Source organism: Opisthocomus hoazin, chromosome 2, assembly GCF_030867145.1.
Source record: "Opisthocomus hoazin isolate bOpiHoa1 chromosome 2, bOpiHoa1.hap1, whole genome shotgun sequence".
Taxonomy (NCBI): domain Eukaryota; kingdom Metazoa; phylum Chordata; class Aves; order Opisthocomiformes; family Opisthocomidae; genus Opisthocomus; species Opisthocomus hoazin.
This window is the reverse complement of record NC_134415.1, coordinates 101077549-101093720: the sequence shown is the minus strand read 5'-3', so window position 1 is coordinate 101093720 and position 16172 is coordinate 101077549. Positions and strand designations below refer to the sequence as shown.

Below are 16172 nucleotides of genomic sequence, written 5' to 3'. Positions count from 1 at the left end.
CCACATACACTTTTGTCATTTAAGCACAATATCTTGACCAGCATTTTTTCCCTGATGTTTTATGCCTATTTTTTAAGCTACTTTCAGGATTGTCACTTGATCTTTATCTTGGGTCTACTCTAGCTCCAAGGAGGTATATCACAGAAGAAACTCTATGTCTTTGGCTCAGTCTGACATCCAAGCACTATCAAATCCAGGAATGGAAGTGATAGCACAAAAAAACCCCACATCTTTGAGCAAATGGTTTAACGTTCTCTGTTAAATAATCTTCTTCCCTTTTTTTCTTTTTTGCATTCCAAATATTGAACACACTGAATACTTTATGTCTAGAACCAAACTGCTGCCTGTAAACAACTGATAACCAAGGATAGCTGTAGTATTTATTATAACAGAACACATCCAGTCATCAGGACTTTACTTAACCATACAGCAGCAATGCTTGTACATTTTAAGAGCACTATTCAAGTATCTTCAACACTCAGAAGTAGTCAATTATACATCAAAGTTTATATGGTGAATCATTTATCATGTGAACAACTCCCACAATGCCAATTTCAACATTATAAACTCAAATTTTCAAATGAGTCTATATGAAATAAAACATTTGGAAAGGCTACAGAGTTTGTTATCATCAATACTCACAGTCCAGAAAATATTTTAGAAAAAGATTAATAAGCAAGGATGCCTCTGTTCTCATGTTTGTTATTAGAAAGAAAAAAGGTTTTGCACAAACCAACTTTCATTAATGATTTAAATATGCCAAATGACAATCTCTTACCATTCATCTAATCATGTATGAGGATTGCAACCTCCAAGAAATAGCCGAGGCAGTAACATTTCTTTTTGCCACAACTAAATTCAACCAAAATCACCTAACACAGGCCTTGCTTAAGTTTGCCTAAGAATTCTTTAGTAAACCCATGAAATATTTTATAAAGGAGTGCCACCACTTCCAAGCATATAAACAACAGGAAAAGAGCAGAAGTAAGCCTTTTCAAGTTCAAGTCAGACATTATTTGTCAATGTTAAAAAAAAAATATATATGTATCTCTACGCTTCTCAAATACTGAAATCACAAGATGCGGTAGATGTTTCCTTACTACAGATTCTGTTATGGAACAAAACTCGATTTGTTATGTCCCGTCAACCAGCATTTCAAAAACAGCTTTGCCCTTAAAAAGATTATTGTTCTGATATCAAGTTATAAAAACAAACAACAAAAATTATTTTCAGTTCGTCTCCAAGAGTCATTTATCTTTACCTTTGATACCTACTGTAATATATACAATCTAACTTTCTACTATGGCTGCCTCACTGAGTTATTTCAGCAGAGCAAACCAATGAAAATTTTATGACGGCCCCTTCCAGACAGCGAATGAACAAGCCTAAGAGATATACGTAACAATACTTACGGATGCTCATAGACAGGTGTGACTTATATTTGTGCTCCCTTTACCCTGCCTGTGACCTTCAAAGATAAAGGGTTCCTATTATAACTGTGATAGACTTTTTTTCCATACATCCAAACTGGCATTTGGTGGAAGCAAATATGATAATTACAGATCCTGCATTAGTCTGCTTGCTATTGCTGAAGAGTGAGCACTGCTTTATGGAGGACCTCTAATAGTGTACTATCTGTAATTGCAGTCTAAATAAACATTCCTATAATACTTCTATTGATTTAACAGAACATAACAGCTTAAATCTCAGACAAACCCAGAAAGACTATTAATTAAAATCCGATTACCCATAGAAACTAGTGGTGGGGAAAAAGATGATGATTTTCTAATTATGTGTTGTCTATAGTTTACTTATCCTAGAACTATTTTATATAATTTGTACATGTGTACATATATTTCATATTGTACTATCATATATAATTATTTCAGATGCAACCGCTTTAGCTGAATAATTTACATTTTTTCAAATACATATTTTCTAAACATACAATTATACTCTTCTCCAAAAGCAGTTTTGTAGTTCCTAGCACAATATTTCTTTCTAAAAATAAATTTTTTCAAAAGAAAATTCTTACATTAATTTCTTCTATCACGTCTTAAATGGAAAACCGAAACAAAACAGAACTCTCTTTTTACTTCCTTTAGCTATAGGCCATATACATCCAGTTTCACATATGCTAGATTTTACTCTATTCTGTTAATAGTCTTGCAGAATTCTTTTTCACATGGTATCTTAACCACCTCAGTGACCTAACAACAGTAACATAATCTACTCATCTATGGTATCTGAGCACCACATCAATGCTGTCTGGGTTAGATAGTATTTCACTACTGAACTTCTTGACATAACTAAAATACATTCACCTACACTACAACTAAATATATAGTCAGGCTTCATTTTCTCCCGCTTATCTCCCAAAACAAAGAAAATGCTGTCTGGGAAACCATCTTGTACGTTGTTATTAATTAGGAAATTGTGACTGCTATTCTCCAAAAATCTTTCTCTAACTCAAAGGAAAATGCCTCGTAACTGAAGACTAAACCTTGTTTTTGTTTCGGCTGAAAAGTTATTTCAGTACAAAATAAACACATAGGTAAAACCTTGGCATTAAAACTAACACAATTAATTTATAAAAATTTTTACTCTTAACCACGTTACAATTGCTTTAAGAAGGTAGGTGAAAGGAACAATACCTACAAAACCATGAAATCTGTTTTAACAAGCACAACATGTAGGTTTTACTAATGACCTTTCAAATCAAAGGAAAAACAATACAGATATTATAGCAAACAGAACAGGGATCTACATCCTGTCCTTTTATGTGGAACTGTTTATTACCCATTCTCCATGGTTCAACAGGATATAATGTCAGCAGCAATGCCCATAATCCTTTCTAATTTTGTTCTTTTGTGCATGCATTAGATACTGGCGATGCATGAAACATCTAATCTGTACCTAACAATGACAGATGGTTTTCCCATTCATTTCTAACAAGCCATTTTTAAATTGTTAGCACCATTTTTTATTTGTTTGTTTGTTTAAACTTTCTATGTTACTAAGGTTTCCCAAATTAGAAAAAGTTCATGTGCTTTTAGGGAACTGTGAAATAAAGGGCAAAAGAACAAGCAAAATTGAGTCTATTATGAATCATCTGCAAAAGAAGCATTATAACATATTTGGATGAGAAATTATAAGGTGGTGAAGTCTGTCTTGAAAACATTTTCAGCCATTCTTCTGTTCTTTGCTTATCTTATTTCTATTCATCCTATTTCCAATTCTCACTCTCCACCTCCTGCCTCTAGATACTTAGTGGTGGCAGCATTTCTGTTATTGCCCAGAACTGTAGCTACAGAAGACAAGCCACTGAATTTCAATTTTAGTATCACTGCTACACAACATGATGGGGGGATGACTTCCATCTGTCAGGCAGAAAAATGCCGAGTATTAAAAGTTACAAACTCACTTTACGGTAACCATAAATAGGTTACAGCAAAATAAATAAGTTTTAAAAAATAATCAAAAAAAGAATGCTTCCTCTTGTTGCTCACATTGAAGGCAATAAGGTATATTTTTTGTTCTATCATTTTTATTTATTAAACCAAATCTCATTATGAACACTCAACTTTCTATCTCTCTTGTACTTCTTCAGGTTTATCCACTTTTTCATCCAGCATTTCAGCTTATACACCTGCCTTCTAACTCACCACCATCTTATCTTCAAACCTGAACAACAGGAATATTCTCAGATGGTCCAAACTGTTCCTCCATGTTTGCTTCCTTCACCTCACAGAATCACAGAATATTAGGGATTGGAAGGGACCTCTGTGGGTCATCTAGTCCAACCCCCCTGCCGAAGCAGGGTCACCTAGAGCAGGCTGCACAGCACTGCGTCCAGGAGGGTCTTGAATATCTCCAGGGAAGCAGACTCCACAACCACCCTGGGCAGCCTGTTCCAGTGCTCCATCACCCTCAGAGTGAAGAAGCTCTTCCTTATGTTCAGACGGAACTTCCTATGCTTCCATTTGCGCCCGTTACCCCTTGTCCTGTCACCTTAATGCCTCTGAGCAAATTCTGAATTAATCTGTTGAACAGGTCCTTTTTTAAAAAAGAACTCCATGCAGTTTCCTAACCCAATTTTGGTAAACTCCTGCAGATCAATTCTTCCACCTCTGCAAAACTATTTGACTACTACTATTTTTAATCTTTCTTCATCCTTAGATGCAAATCAGTTCTATGTCTTTTATACGCACCAGAGTACTGAATTCACCTGTTCATACACACGTCCACGCTGCTCAGTGTGTGCTTGTAGTTTTAAAACCGGTCCTTGCAGATGACTGACAGATTTGTGCTTTGGCCCTCACTCCTGGTGTCCTTCTCATTGCACGTGACCACTTTTCTGTGCATTTTCTCTTCAGCATTGACCTTGAAGTCAAGGAGCTTAGGTCTGAGTAAAGACAGGAGTGTGCTCTAGGAATTTCCTCTAAGGCTGGTCCTCAAAATGGAAAGACAACTCAGTCTCTCAGTGCAGTGATAGGAATCAATATAACTCAGTATCTTTTCTCCAAATCTCTTACAAATTATGCCAGCCTGTGCTCACAGAAACTGCCATCTCCATCCCACCTCATTTCATCATCTGCAGGAGAAAAAATGAAAGGGAAGTTTACATCCATGGGATGTTTTTAATGCGTTCTCACTTCAGCCACCAGAGTAGAAACAAAACGCAACAGAAGCACAGTTCAATCTTTCTTTCTTCTTTAGCCCTTTCCTTCATGTTCGTCTTTTAAATGTTTCCATACAAATCTTATGACCAGAAATTGTTGAATTAATACCATGTTTACATATGTAGTCCACTATTTTTAAATTATTCCTAACTATAATAATTCTATCTATGATAAACATCTTAGTTTATGGGCATACATGAAACTGGCTATTTGAAAGTGTCAGAATCCCAAAATACATACCAGAACTGAAAAACTGCAGATAAAAAATTGCATGTATTTCACATACTTTAAGCACAGGAGTAGACCAAATTTAAGAGATTTGAAGTAAAGAGTAACTGGTGTATACATTTATGCATATTTTTGCCAAATTTTACTGTCAAAATCACCTGCTTATGCCCAGACTTTCAGGAATCTATGCATATAAACAGGCAAAAAATCTGTATGATTATAGAAAGAAATATAAACACAGAAATCACTGAGGTTGGAAGGGACCTCTGGAGATCGACTAGTTCAACCCCCCTGCTCACAGCAGGGTCAACCCCAGCAGGCTGCTTAGGACCTTGCCCAGTAGCATTTTGGCTGTCTCCAAGTATGGATGCTTCACAATGTTTCTGGGCAACCTGTTCCAGTGTCCAATCACCCTAACAGGAAAAAAAAAAAAAAAAAAAGATTTTTCTTACATTTAAATTGATTTTCCTGTATTTCAGTTTGTGCTTGTTGCCTCTTGTCCTTTGACTGGGCACCATTGAGAAGAGTCTGGCTCTGTCTTCTTTACTTGTGCTCCCTCACTGTTCTCCTCCTCACCCAGTATTACATACAATGATCCTGCTAAACTTTCTCTTCTTCAAGCTAAACAGTCACAGCTTTTCCTGCACTTCCTCACATGGAGGTGTTCCAATCCCTGGATTATCTTAATGGCCTTCTGCTGTCTTCTCTCTCTAGTTTATCCATATCTCTCTCGTACTGGACACCCCAAAAGAGGACACAGCACTCCACATGTGCCTTACAAGTACTGAGTAGAGGGGGATGACCACCTCCGTCAGCTTGCTGTTGATATTCTTCCTAATGCAGCCCAGGATGCTGCTGGCCTTCCTTATCGACCTTATGGGCACACCAACACTGACCGACCACCAGCTGGTATTTCTGCCTGGCAGTTCAGCCAGCTTTGTCTATGAGCATGTTATGGTAGATAATGTCTAAAGTCTTGCTAAAGTCAAGACAAACAACTTCCACAGATCTCCCATTATCTGTCAAGCCAGTCATCTCACTGAATGCTATCGTCAGACATGCTTTCCCCTTTGTAAATCCACGCTACCAATCACCTCCTTTTCCATCATGAGTGCAGAAATGTTATCAAGGATTATTTGCTCCATCACCTTCCCAGGGATCAGAGTGAGGCCGACTGGGTCAGTTTCCCAGATTCTCCTTCGTGCCTTTCTTGAAGATAGCAGTGACATTTTCAAACCTCCTAAGCACAGACTCTGCCTGGTCTTCCTTCACTGTGGTTAGGAGTTCAGTTTCTTCTAAAATCTTTGAGGCGATGATGTTCTCATCATCTCTGAAGCCACGCAGTCTGCTGATTGCCTCCTGTAGCTATTTTACTTGGCAGCAGAGATCCTCCTCCAGCATACAAGTAGCTCCTGCAGACGAGGACACTGTATCCTCTGTCTCAGCCTCAGCAAGTGGCCCCAGACATCTCTGCAGCCCCAGGCCTGAAGAACTACATCTTCCCTGACAAGCTTGGTCTGGTTTGAGGTCTCCTATGTGCTGAGGTAGTTGCTCCTGTGGATGGTCAGCAATGGTGCCCTGTAGCACCTCACTACCTAAGTACACAGTGTCCTCAACAGCAGTTCTGGCCCCCTTCTACACTGCTGGCTCTGCTGGCTGTGCTCTAGGCTTGCTAGTTACATACACTCTTTCTGGCATTTGCTGAAAGGATGCTCAGCTGTTCCTAATGAGGTGTCAGCTGGAAACAAAGAGCTCGAAGTCCCCACCGATCAAGAAAAGTTGACAACAAAGCTTGTGGGAAACTGCTACATATTGCTAGCAGTCACAGCCTCCTGTAGACATCCCCTCCTAGGAGCAGCAAGCACCCTGAACCTCCTCAAAGAGTTCATAGCAGTCCTCTGATGACCCCAGAAGTAGTTCACAGAAAATATAGCATGTCTCAAGCTAGTTCCCAGAAACTGCCGTGGATACTGCTTCATCTGCTAGCTGTGCTCATGTCTTTGTGTATTATTTACATAGAAAGTGTTTAACTGCCCTACAGCTATGATGAATTTGGTTGAGTTTTATATCACATTTCATGCACTCCCAAAGCTACACCCCAGGTACTTCATTGTCTTAGAAACTGTTTTGTACTCCCTCCATTTAACCTGTGAGTTCATCAGATGATCACTTCGTGTCTCTTTGGGTGTCTGCAACTGAAAGATATAAAACATTTATTTAAAATACATCACCTAATGATTCAGTATACCAGGAAGAGCAATTCTACTGTTCAGGAAGAAAAAGTTGATGAGCTGGTTTGTGGGGGGAGGTATTTTCCAGGTACTTACTGTGTGTTGTTCTAAATTTCATGTTTCATTGGGATTTCAAAAGAAAAAGCCACCGTCCCTTCAGAAAACTTTTGAATAATGGCGAAAATACGCCCTAAGGGGTGCAAAACATGACTTTTTAGTAGATGCCACTGAGATGGCACAGTGGCATTTTGTTGTTTGCCTAAGGCAACAAAAAACCCTAAAGCTGATTTCACACACTACAGTGTAACAAGCAGCACACTACACATTTCCAGTTGTTAGCAGTATTACTAGAGATGAAACTATAAAGCACTTGCTATCTTTGGAGGAAACGTCTGTGCTTTCACAAATTTCTTTAGCTAATTCATTAGTAAATCTCCTGACTGTCCATAAAACTCTTTTGAAGATGATTTTAGGTAAGAAGCACATACATAAATTGGTACTAAGATGAAAAGAAAATTACAGAACCAAAGATGTCAGAAGTGCAACCAGCAAATGTTCTGGGAAATATCTCTGCAGCAAGAGAGGAAGAGCTGGCCAAAGACCTCTGAAGAAATGCCAGCTAAGAAGCCAGATGCTGCTTGCAAAAAAAGTGTTCCAGAGTTCGGCATATGGGACCATTAAATGCCAAGCTGATCCCCATCTGTGGGAAAAGCTGTTCACTGCTTCTGGGGGAGAAAAAGAAAGAAAGAGTATAGCAGTAATTTAAAGGACCTCCAGTAAAAACAGAAGGCAGACTGAACTCGGCATTCGAACTATAATCATATCATGATTTACTTATAAATGCCATAACAGATTAAAATCCATTCGTTTACAAATAAGCATATCTTAAAAATACGCTGCATAAATATGCATGCTTTTACTTATGGATCTTTACCTATCCTTAATTTCGGAATCACCTGCTTACACAGCTTCGCACAGAACAATTCTTGCGCAGTTCTGAGAAAACGCAGAGGCTGATTTTAACTTTGGTTTTCCAAATAAATCCTCTCCAGAAGAGGGAAAGAAAAAAAAAAGAGAGCGAAACAGTATCCTGCTTTTCTGTAACTGTACTATAATGTTCATGATATGCATAACACTGAACACATTCTAATGACATAAGACTAGTGCTTTTTTAAGAACCCAGTACAGGTAGATACCAGTTACACTAGTGAAAAACTATTTTCTTTATTCTGAAAAGAAGATATGGCTTCAAATGCCGAGAGGCAAAGAGGGAAGCTACAGAGCAAGAAGGTGTATTTGGGAATGGAGTCAGAAAGAAACAAGGAGACAGAATCACAGAATGTTAGGGGTTGGAAGGGACCTCTGTGGGTCGTCTAGTCCAACCCTCCTGCCGAAGCACGGTCACCTACAGCAGGCTGCAGAGGACATTGTCCAGGCGGGTCTTGAATATCTCTAGAGAAAGAGACTCCACAGCCTCCCTGGGCAGCCTATTCCAGTGCTCCGTTACCCTCAAAGTGAAGAAGTTCTTCCTCATGTTCAGATGGAACTTCCTGTGCTTCAGTTTGTGCCCATTGCCCCCTGTCCTGTCGCTGGGCACCACTGAAAAGATTTTGGCCCCATCCTCCTGACACCCATCCTTCAGATATTTATAGGCATTTCTAAGGTCCCCTCTCAGCCTTCTCTTCTTCAGGTTAAACAAGCCGAAGTCCCTCAGTCTTTCCTTATAGGACAGATGCTCCAGTCCCCTCATTATCCTTGTAGCCCTCCGCTGGACTCTCTCCAGTAGCTCCTCATCTTTCTTGAAGTGGGGAGCCCAGAACTGGACACAGTACTACAGATGGGGCCTCACTAGGGCAGAGTAGAGGAGGAGGAGAACCTCCCTTGAGCTGCTGGCCACACTCCTCCTAATGCACCCCAGGATCCCATTGGCCTTCTTGGCAACGGAGACAGAGTAAGTCTAACTCTGGTTGACAGTATGGTTACCCAAATTGTCAGCTGACATAAATCTTTATCTAAGTGAAGATGAAGAAAAATAATTGTGGCATGGTTACTAATTGAAGAGGCATTGCTAAGGAAGACTAGCACAGCTTCAGACGAGTTCTGAAACTATTCAACAGACCCTCCACTACAAACACAACTCCATATTTCAACTGTAGTCCAAAGCGAAGTAGGAAATCCAGGGCCTCTTACAGGACAGGATAAACAACAAAAGGGTTTTAAATGAAGAGCATTTAAATGCAGACAAAATTTTCGCACATTACCAGCAATTTCTCACAAAGTGCTTAAGGAACTTCAGCCTCATATTAAAAGGTGACATTGGCATTTAGCAACTTTTGTCTTTGCAGAATTTAGTGGGAAAGAGGTGTTTTAGCACCAGAGACATCTCTGAAAAGAAAAAGCTAGCTCCTAAAATTAAGGCATGCAACCAACATTACAAAACTATCTTCAATTTTTTTACAGAGTACCCACATGTGACCTAGTCATAACGTTAGACAAGATCTGTAAGACCTCATACAAATCTCAGATGTGTATCATATGTAGCCAAAGAAAATGACCGCTGCACCCAAAAAAGGATGCTTAGAAGCAGGCTGAAGGAACTTTACCTAATATTTGTTCCAGACATAAGCACACTAAAATAGCATAACGGGAGAAAATGAATAAGCATTTCATAATACTCTAACACCACTTGCAGCATTTTGTAACACAGCCAGGCTTAAATGTATAAATAATACCCATAGCTATGAGGGGGCAAATGGAGATGTGTGATATAGCTGTACAACTAGGGTGTAGGAAATCATGTGCTAGAAGTAAAATTTAAAGGATAAGAATGTGCAGGCAGGAAAGATGTCTGTCTCTGCAAAAATAAGTGAAACAAGAAGGGGTCCCAATTCCAAAAGTAAGATGTCAAGGGCAGATAAGATCACACTTTTCTTTTGGAGAGGAGGTAGGAAGCACAAAACATTGATCAGAGAGGAAAGACAGGGAAAAAAGAAGACAGGACACTGGTTCCTGTTTCCCTCACTGAAGAACTCCAAGGACTGACTACCCTGACCTCAGCAACTAAGAGCCATCAACAGCCATAGTCAGCAGCGCTAACTAAACAGCATCTGTTCCATATTATTGCATAATGGCACAAACATAGGTGATAAATAAATCTACAAACATAAATAAATATATAGTAAAAACAATATTAGTTTGTAAAGTTACTAATGGTAAGAACTAAAGGTGCTTTTCAAGCAACAATAATGATTAAAAGTGATTAAGAATTAACCTTTGGTAACATATGACGCTAATAAATTTCAGCAATCCAGAAAAAGTCATTCTGAAGTTTGAAACTTGGATAGTTTGTCAGTCTTTTTAAATATCCCATGACAGAGATCACTGATTTCCTAACCAGTGTGTGTATCTATATATTCATTTTCAGAAAACTTAACTTTAATGAAGCTACAATAAAAGGAATTTATACCCTATAGTAAAGTATAGTAAAGGAAGTAGAGATTCTGGACAGAGATCTGGTGCTAAGGCCTGGCACTGCTGGATTGACTAGCACGGTCAGCACGAGCCCAATCAGTGAGCCAAGACACTGTAAGGATGACTATTCTGTGGGTTTTTTTTAAAGTGTTCTAAAAAGGACAATGTTAAAAAAAAACAAGTAACAAAAAGGAAAACGCATAAACTACAGGTATAAAATAGAACTGGACTTCGATTTCACAGACACTATAAAATGGTATCTTAGTGGATGGATTCAACCGCTGACTAAGGGTAATTTTTCCCTACTCTACTGAAGCAAACACTAGAACTGTTAGAAACAATGAGATCAATAGATGACATAAGGAAAAATACTTGAAGAAGTCTAATTTCCTGTTTAGTATACAGAGGTCCACTGGTATGTTACAAAAAGAAAAGCAACAATAACACACTTACCATCTTTATTCTTTTTAACAACCTCAACAATGAATCCTGAGAAAATGGCAAATAGCACCAATCTGTGTGATATACAGAAAGAACTGAATACTTCGGAAAAACACTTGGTTAATTCTCCCAAGTTCTAATATCATAATGATTACCACCAAGTTCCAAACTATTCTGTATCATTCGAAACACTGGTTCATCCATAAAACTATGTATTGCAAGAAGAGTTGAAGAGATTTTCACTTAAAGTTTCCCTGTAAGTTGGTAACAGCAAAGGAGACACAAGGGCTTTAATTAGGGTTTGATGTTATTAGGGCAAAGTCTCAGAAGTATCAGGAGAGATGATAAAAAAGGATAGAGGAGAAATAGGGAATTCAGCTGATAATAGATGCATCTGCCTATAAATGTTCAGAGACATAATTTGAGAGATTATGCTACCACGAGAATTAGATTGAGGTTCACAGGGTACTGGAAAGATATGCATGAAACTATTCTCAATTCATTTCTTTGTTATGTCATGTGTCAAATAAAAGTGAGAAGGGAGAAAAATAAATTTCTTAGTTTATCAATCAGCTGAACAAAAACTGGAATGAAAAAGTGATTATGTAACAAATTATTCACATTTAACAATTCAAACTTAATTACTGATTCAGTATCTTTCTTACTCTAAATTGCTTTTCTCATTTTTTAAAATAAAAATATGCAACTGAGAAGACTTATTTTTCTTTTTTTATTTTCCTGTTGGCATGTGGTTTATTTTCCTATGATGGAATCCATAATGAAAAGCATCAGTTCTGGCATATTTGTGGATCCTTGAGTTTTGGCAGCAAGTTTTCATATAAAGGTTCAAAATTAACACCCAACAAATAAATGAACTAAAGAGAAAATTTTAATTAGGAATTATGGTTTGTATTACTCTTTTCCTTATTACAGATTTGAAACTTGGTATAAAAATTTTTCCTTTTGTATTTTTTCTCTTTTTTTCTATACAAAAAAATATTTTTTATTCTGTTGCACAACAAATTGCCTAGTTTTTAAGGAACTGATGTTTTTAGATGGATTTGCAAACACCTACAAGAAAGTAAACTAATGACTACTATCAAAGGCATAAAAAAACCCTATATTATCTATCCTTAACATTAATTTAAGTTCGAAATAATATCAAGTACCAGCAGTGGTGTGGCCAACCTCAAAGAAATTCAGAAAATACTGAATATTGTTGCCAGCAGCTAAAGTTACACCAGGAAAATAGTGCCAGAACACAGCCACAGGCAAAACAGTGTCTGTCACTGTTGCATTCTCAAAGCAGTTCCTGGCCTGACTTTGGTCCAGACCAAATACTGTTTGTCCAAAACAATGCCTAGGCTCAGCTCAAGAATGACAATAACCTTTTCAAACATGCAGTTAGAATACAGTCACTCTATTTAAAGACTCGTGTTTAAATTTAAAGATACGGCTGGATGTCCTCAGGATCAGACACCAGTCACTGCTACTGATTAGCTACCGTGAGATGAACACTTTGCCTTGTTGCTGTAGCTTTTAAGAGGAAAGTATTAAAAAAAGTAATAGAAAACACCTTTTTTAATATCAAGTAAGAGTAATCGTGCAAAAAAAGCAGAATGCCTTTTAACATCTGTGAGGATAAACTAGGACAACTCTAATGATTGAAATTGCTTTAGATTATACAACAAAAACTTTGGTCTAGACTCATTTTCCTTGCCAAGTCTTATACTCCCAGTTTCAACTACAGATATAAGTTGTTTTTGTTGGGGTTAACATGACCCTTGTATATGACGACTCAAAAATACATTACTCTGTTACATCAACTAGGACAAATAGCTCTAAGGAAAAATATATATGGTGCTTACAGTTCAAAACAATTCTTTTTTAAACATTTTCTGTAACAGTTCTGTATTTGCCAAATCCAGAAAAAGTACTTTTTGAGCACTTCTATTTCTCATTAAACAACAGGGAGTCCTTGGATTTGCTCATACGTAGTTGACCCCACTATGAATGAAACCAGGAGGAGCCATGTTACCTTCTACAGTATATACAATGCTTCTGGAGGCTGAAAAAATAGGTAAAATATGAGGACAGGTACTGATACATGGTTGCCAAATATTCTTGCACATAGAATTGTCCTTGAGAATGGTGAAACTGTACATTTACTTATACAGTCCATAATACCATGTAAGAATTCAAATTCATACTATGTAACAGCTAATCAGGCATAAACAGTATGCATTTGTAAAACTATTTTTTTCTTTAGTAGACTACAAACTTCACAAAAATAAGAACAACAAAAATGAAAAAATCTTCAATGAATTGTTTTATGTCCAAACAGACTTAAAAAACAAAAAAAAGCAACTGAAAACAATTTAACAGATTTTGCCAATCTCACTAGACTTTCTGTTATTGGACCGAAAAAAATTTTACCAAAATAGCACATCTAATACCCCATAAAAATGCAGTTCTAGGATAATGTAAAGTATTTCAGTTAAATTCTGAACATAAACTAATGCAAAAAATTACATTATATTATATATATTATTAAATTTATCTTTGGTTATCTGGGGAATTTTTTGTCTGTTTTCAACGGTGGTAGGTTTTCTTTCTGATTATTGTCTATATTATCAGTAACATAATTACTGTACAACAACTACACAGTGTACAGATATTATACTGTGTTCTTCAATACATCCTAGTAAAGCTGCATAAGAGCTCGCATTCAGATACAGAAGGACCCTTCTAGTGTCGACATCATAATAAAGGTAAACTGCAGCTACAAATAACAGAAGCTGATTGCTAGATTGTTGAAGTCCTTATCCTCATAATACTGAAACAAAATAATTTTAAAATCATAAATGCATGCATGAAAAAGATTTGGGTTTGAGTCAAAAATAATATGGTTAGTGTCAAATCCTCATGCTTTCTCCTAGTGTGGCTGTAAATTTTAGTCGAATTACTATTTTGCTGTCATTTTAAGCCACAAGGTGGCAGCAATGATATGATCTCTTAATCTAAGACTGTACAAATATGTCCACTCCCACTACTTTTACTCTTAAAGCATCTCCTGTGGTTACAAAGCATATGACTGAAAGAGATCCTATATTTTCTCTGACAAAACACAGTTCCAGATTAGATTACCTCCAAATATTTTGAACTGATGCATTTTTTTAAATTTTCCATCTACAATTAATTATGTCTGCTGACTTCAAAAAAACGTGCAGTGAAGCAGTGCACCCATGACACAAGTTGTTTGTTCATTTTTTGTGTAATAACATTCCAGTCTCCAAGCTGAAAAATAAAATAATAACTGGATGTACAAGCCTATCATTCCTGGAACATAGTCATATAGTAAGAAGATGCAACCCTTACCGATAGCTGTTGAAAAGATCCATGCAGGTGCCATTGTTTTTACAAGGCTCTGAATTGCATTCATTTGATTCATATTCACAAAACTTTCCTTCCCATCCAGGCAAGCAAGCACATTGGTATCTCTGTAATACATGAAATAAAATAATTAATGTGTTACTTTTTGTATTTTTAATAAAATTACAACACTTGTTATTACTGATTGTTGTGAATTTCTTGCCTTCTAACAGGTGCTTCATCATTTCAAAAATTTAAAGTTTTATAAATGTATCAATATTTGACCTACTAGTACGATGAAAAAAGATGATATGGGGCAGGTATGCAACACTACTTATTATCAACCTTTCTGTATAATCAAGTCGTGTACTCCAAATTCTTTACTATCTATTCCTCCCTCCTCAAAGTTTTTCTAAAAAAAGATATTATCTCTTCTATAAGATTACTTTCTTTAGATATTACGCTGACATGCCTAAAACACAGGAATTTACAATCATCCAAGTTGTACTGTTCAGCATGTAGTCCAAACAGAACTCACTATAAAATCATTTATTATGGAAATTGTAAGGATTATATAGCTAGCCAACTTGCTTAAAACCTTCAACATGAAATCGTGCATCAGTATCTTAACTAAGCAGTACTAGACACCTCATGACATGAGAAATACTGTCTCCCATACAGTGTATTAAACAGAATAGAGGGTGTATTAGGTAGTAATCCAGATAGCATAAATACAAATCTTCTGGCTCTGTGGTGACAGCATTAAACATACTAACGATGAGCTGTTGTGAGTGCAAAATTTCTGACTGATTAAACTGAAAAAAAATTCAGGAATCTGTCTATCCACCTCAAAAGGACATATATTATAGGACATTTTTCATCACACTGCAAAGCTACTATACCAAATTGCAACCACACTCCAGCATTATCTCAGACTTCTAAATTATCCAGTATGTGTATGCAATGCGGTGTATGACAGTCTCACAGAAGTGAAAAGGATAAAGCACCATTTTCCTACCTATTTTCTACCAGAAAACAAACAAACAAAAACTCAAAGAAAAAAAAAGTGTACATCTGCTGAACTGATCATTACCTAGAAAGGGGCAACAATGAAAACATTTCCATTCAGCATAAGTTTTAACTGCTTCTTTTCTAACATGCTTGCTTGTAACAAGACTTCTTTCTACCAAAAGTTAGGAAACACTTTAATGATAAGCAGGACTAATGTGAATTACTTCATTACTTGCTAAACATTGCAACACCCTTCATGGTAGGTTTTAAAGGCTACTGAAATCCACCTAGATCTGAACCTTGTAACAACAAGGGTGGACCAGGAAAAACCAATGGATGTCATCTATCTGGATTTTTGTAAAGCCTTTGACACAGTCCCCCACAACATCCTTCTCTCTAAATTGGAGAGCCATGGATTTGATGGGTGGACCGTTCGGTGGATAAGGAATTGGTTGGATGGTCGCAGCCAAAGGGTAGTGGTCAACAATGCAATGTCCGGATGGAGACCAGTGACGAGTAGAGTCCCTCAGGGGTCCGTACTGGGACCGGTGCTGTTCATTATATTTATCAATGACATGGATAGAAACATTGAGTGTACCCTCAGCAAGTTTGCAGATGACACCAAGCTGAGTTGTTCGGCTGAGACACCAGAAGGACGGGATGCCATCCAGAGGGACCTGGACAAGGTGGAGAGGTGGGCCTGTGTGAACCTCATGAGGTTCAACACGGCCAAGTG

General features: G+C 37.4%; 1 protein-coding gene across 1 annotated transcript in view; it reads right to left on the bottom strand.

The window, feature by feature from the left end:
• Window positions 1-16172, bottom strand: part of EYS (eyes shut homolog) — a 966530-nt gene that overhangs the window by 581073 nt on the left and 369285 nt on the right. The window contains exon 22 of the mRNA XM_075414597.1: window positions 14432-14553. Within this exon, the coding sequence (XP_075270712.1) occupies window positions 14432-14553 (122 nt within the window). The remainder of the gene's footprint in view (window positions 1-14431; window positions 14554-16172) is intronic.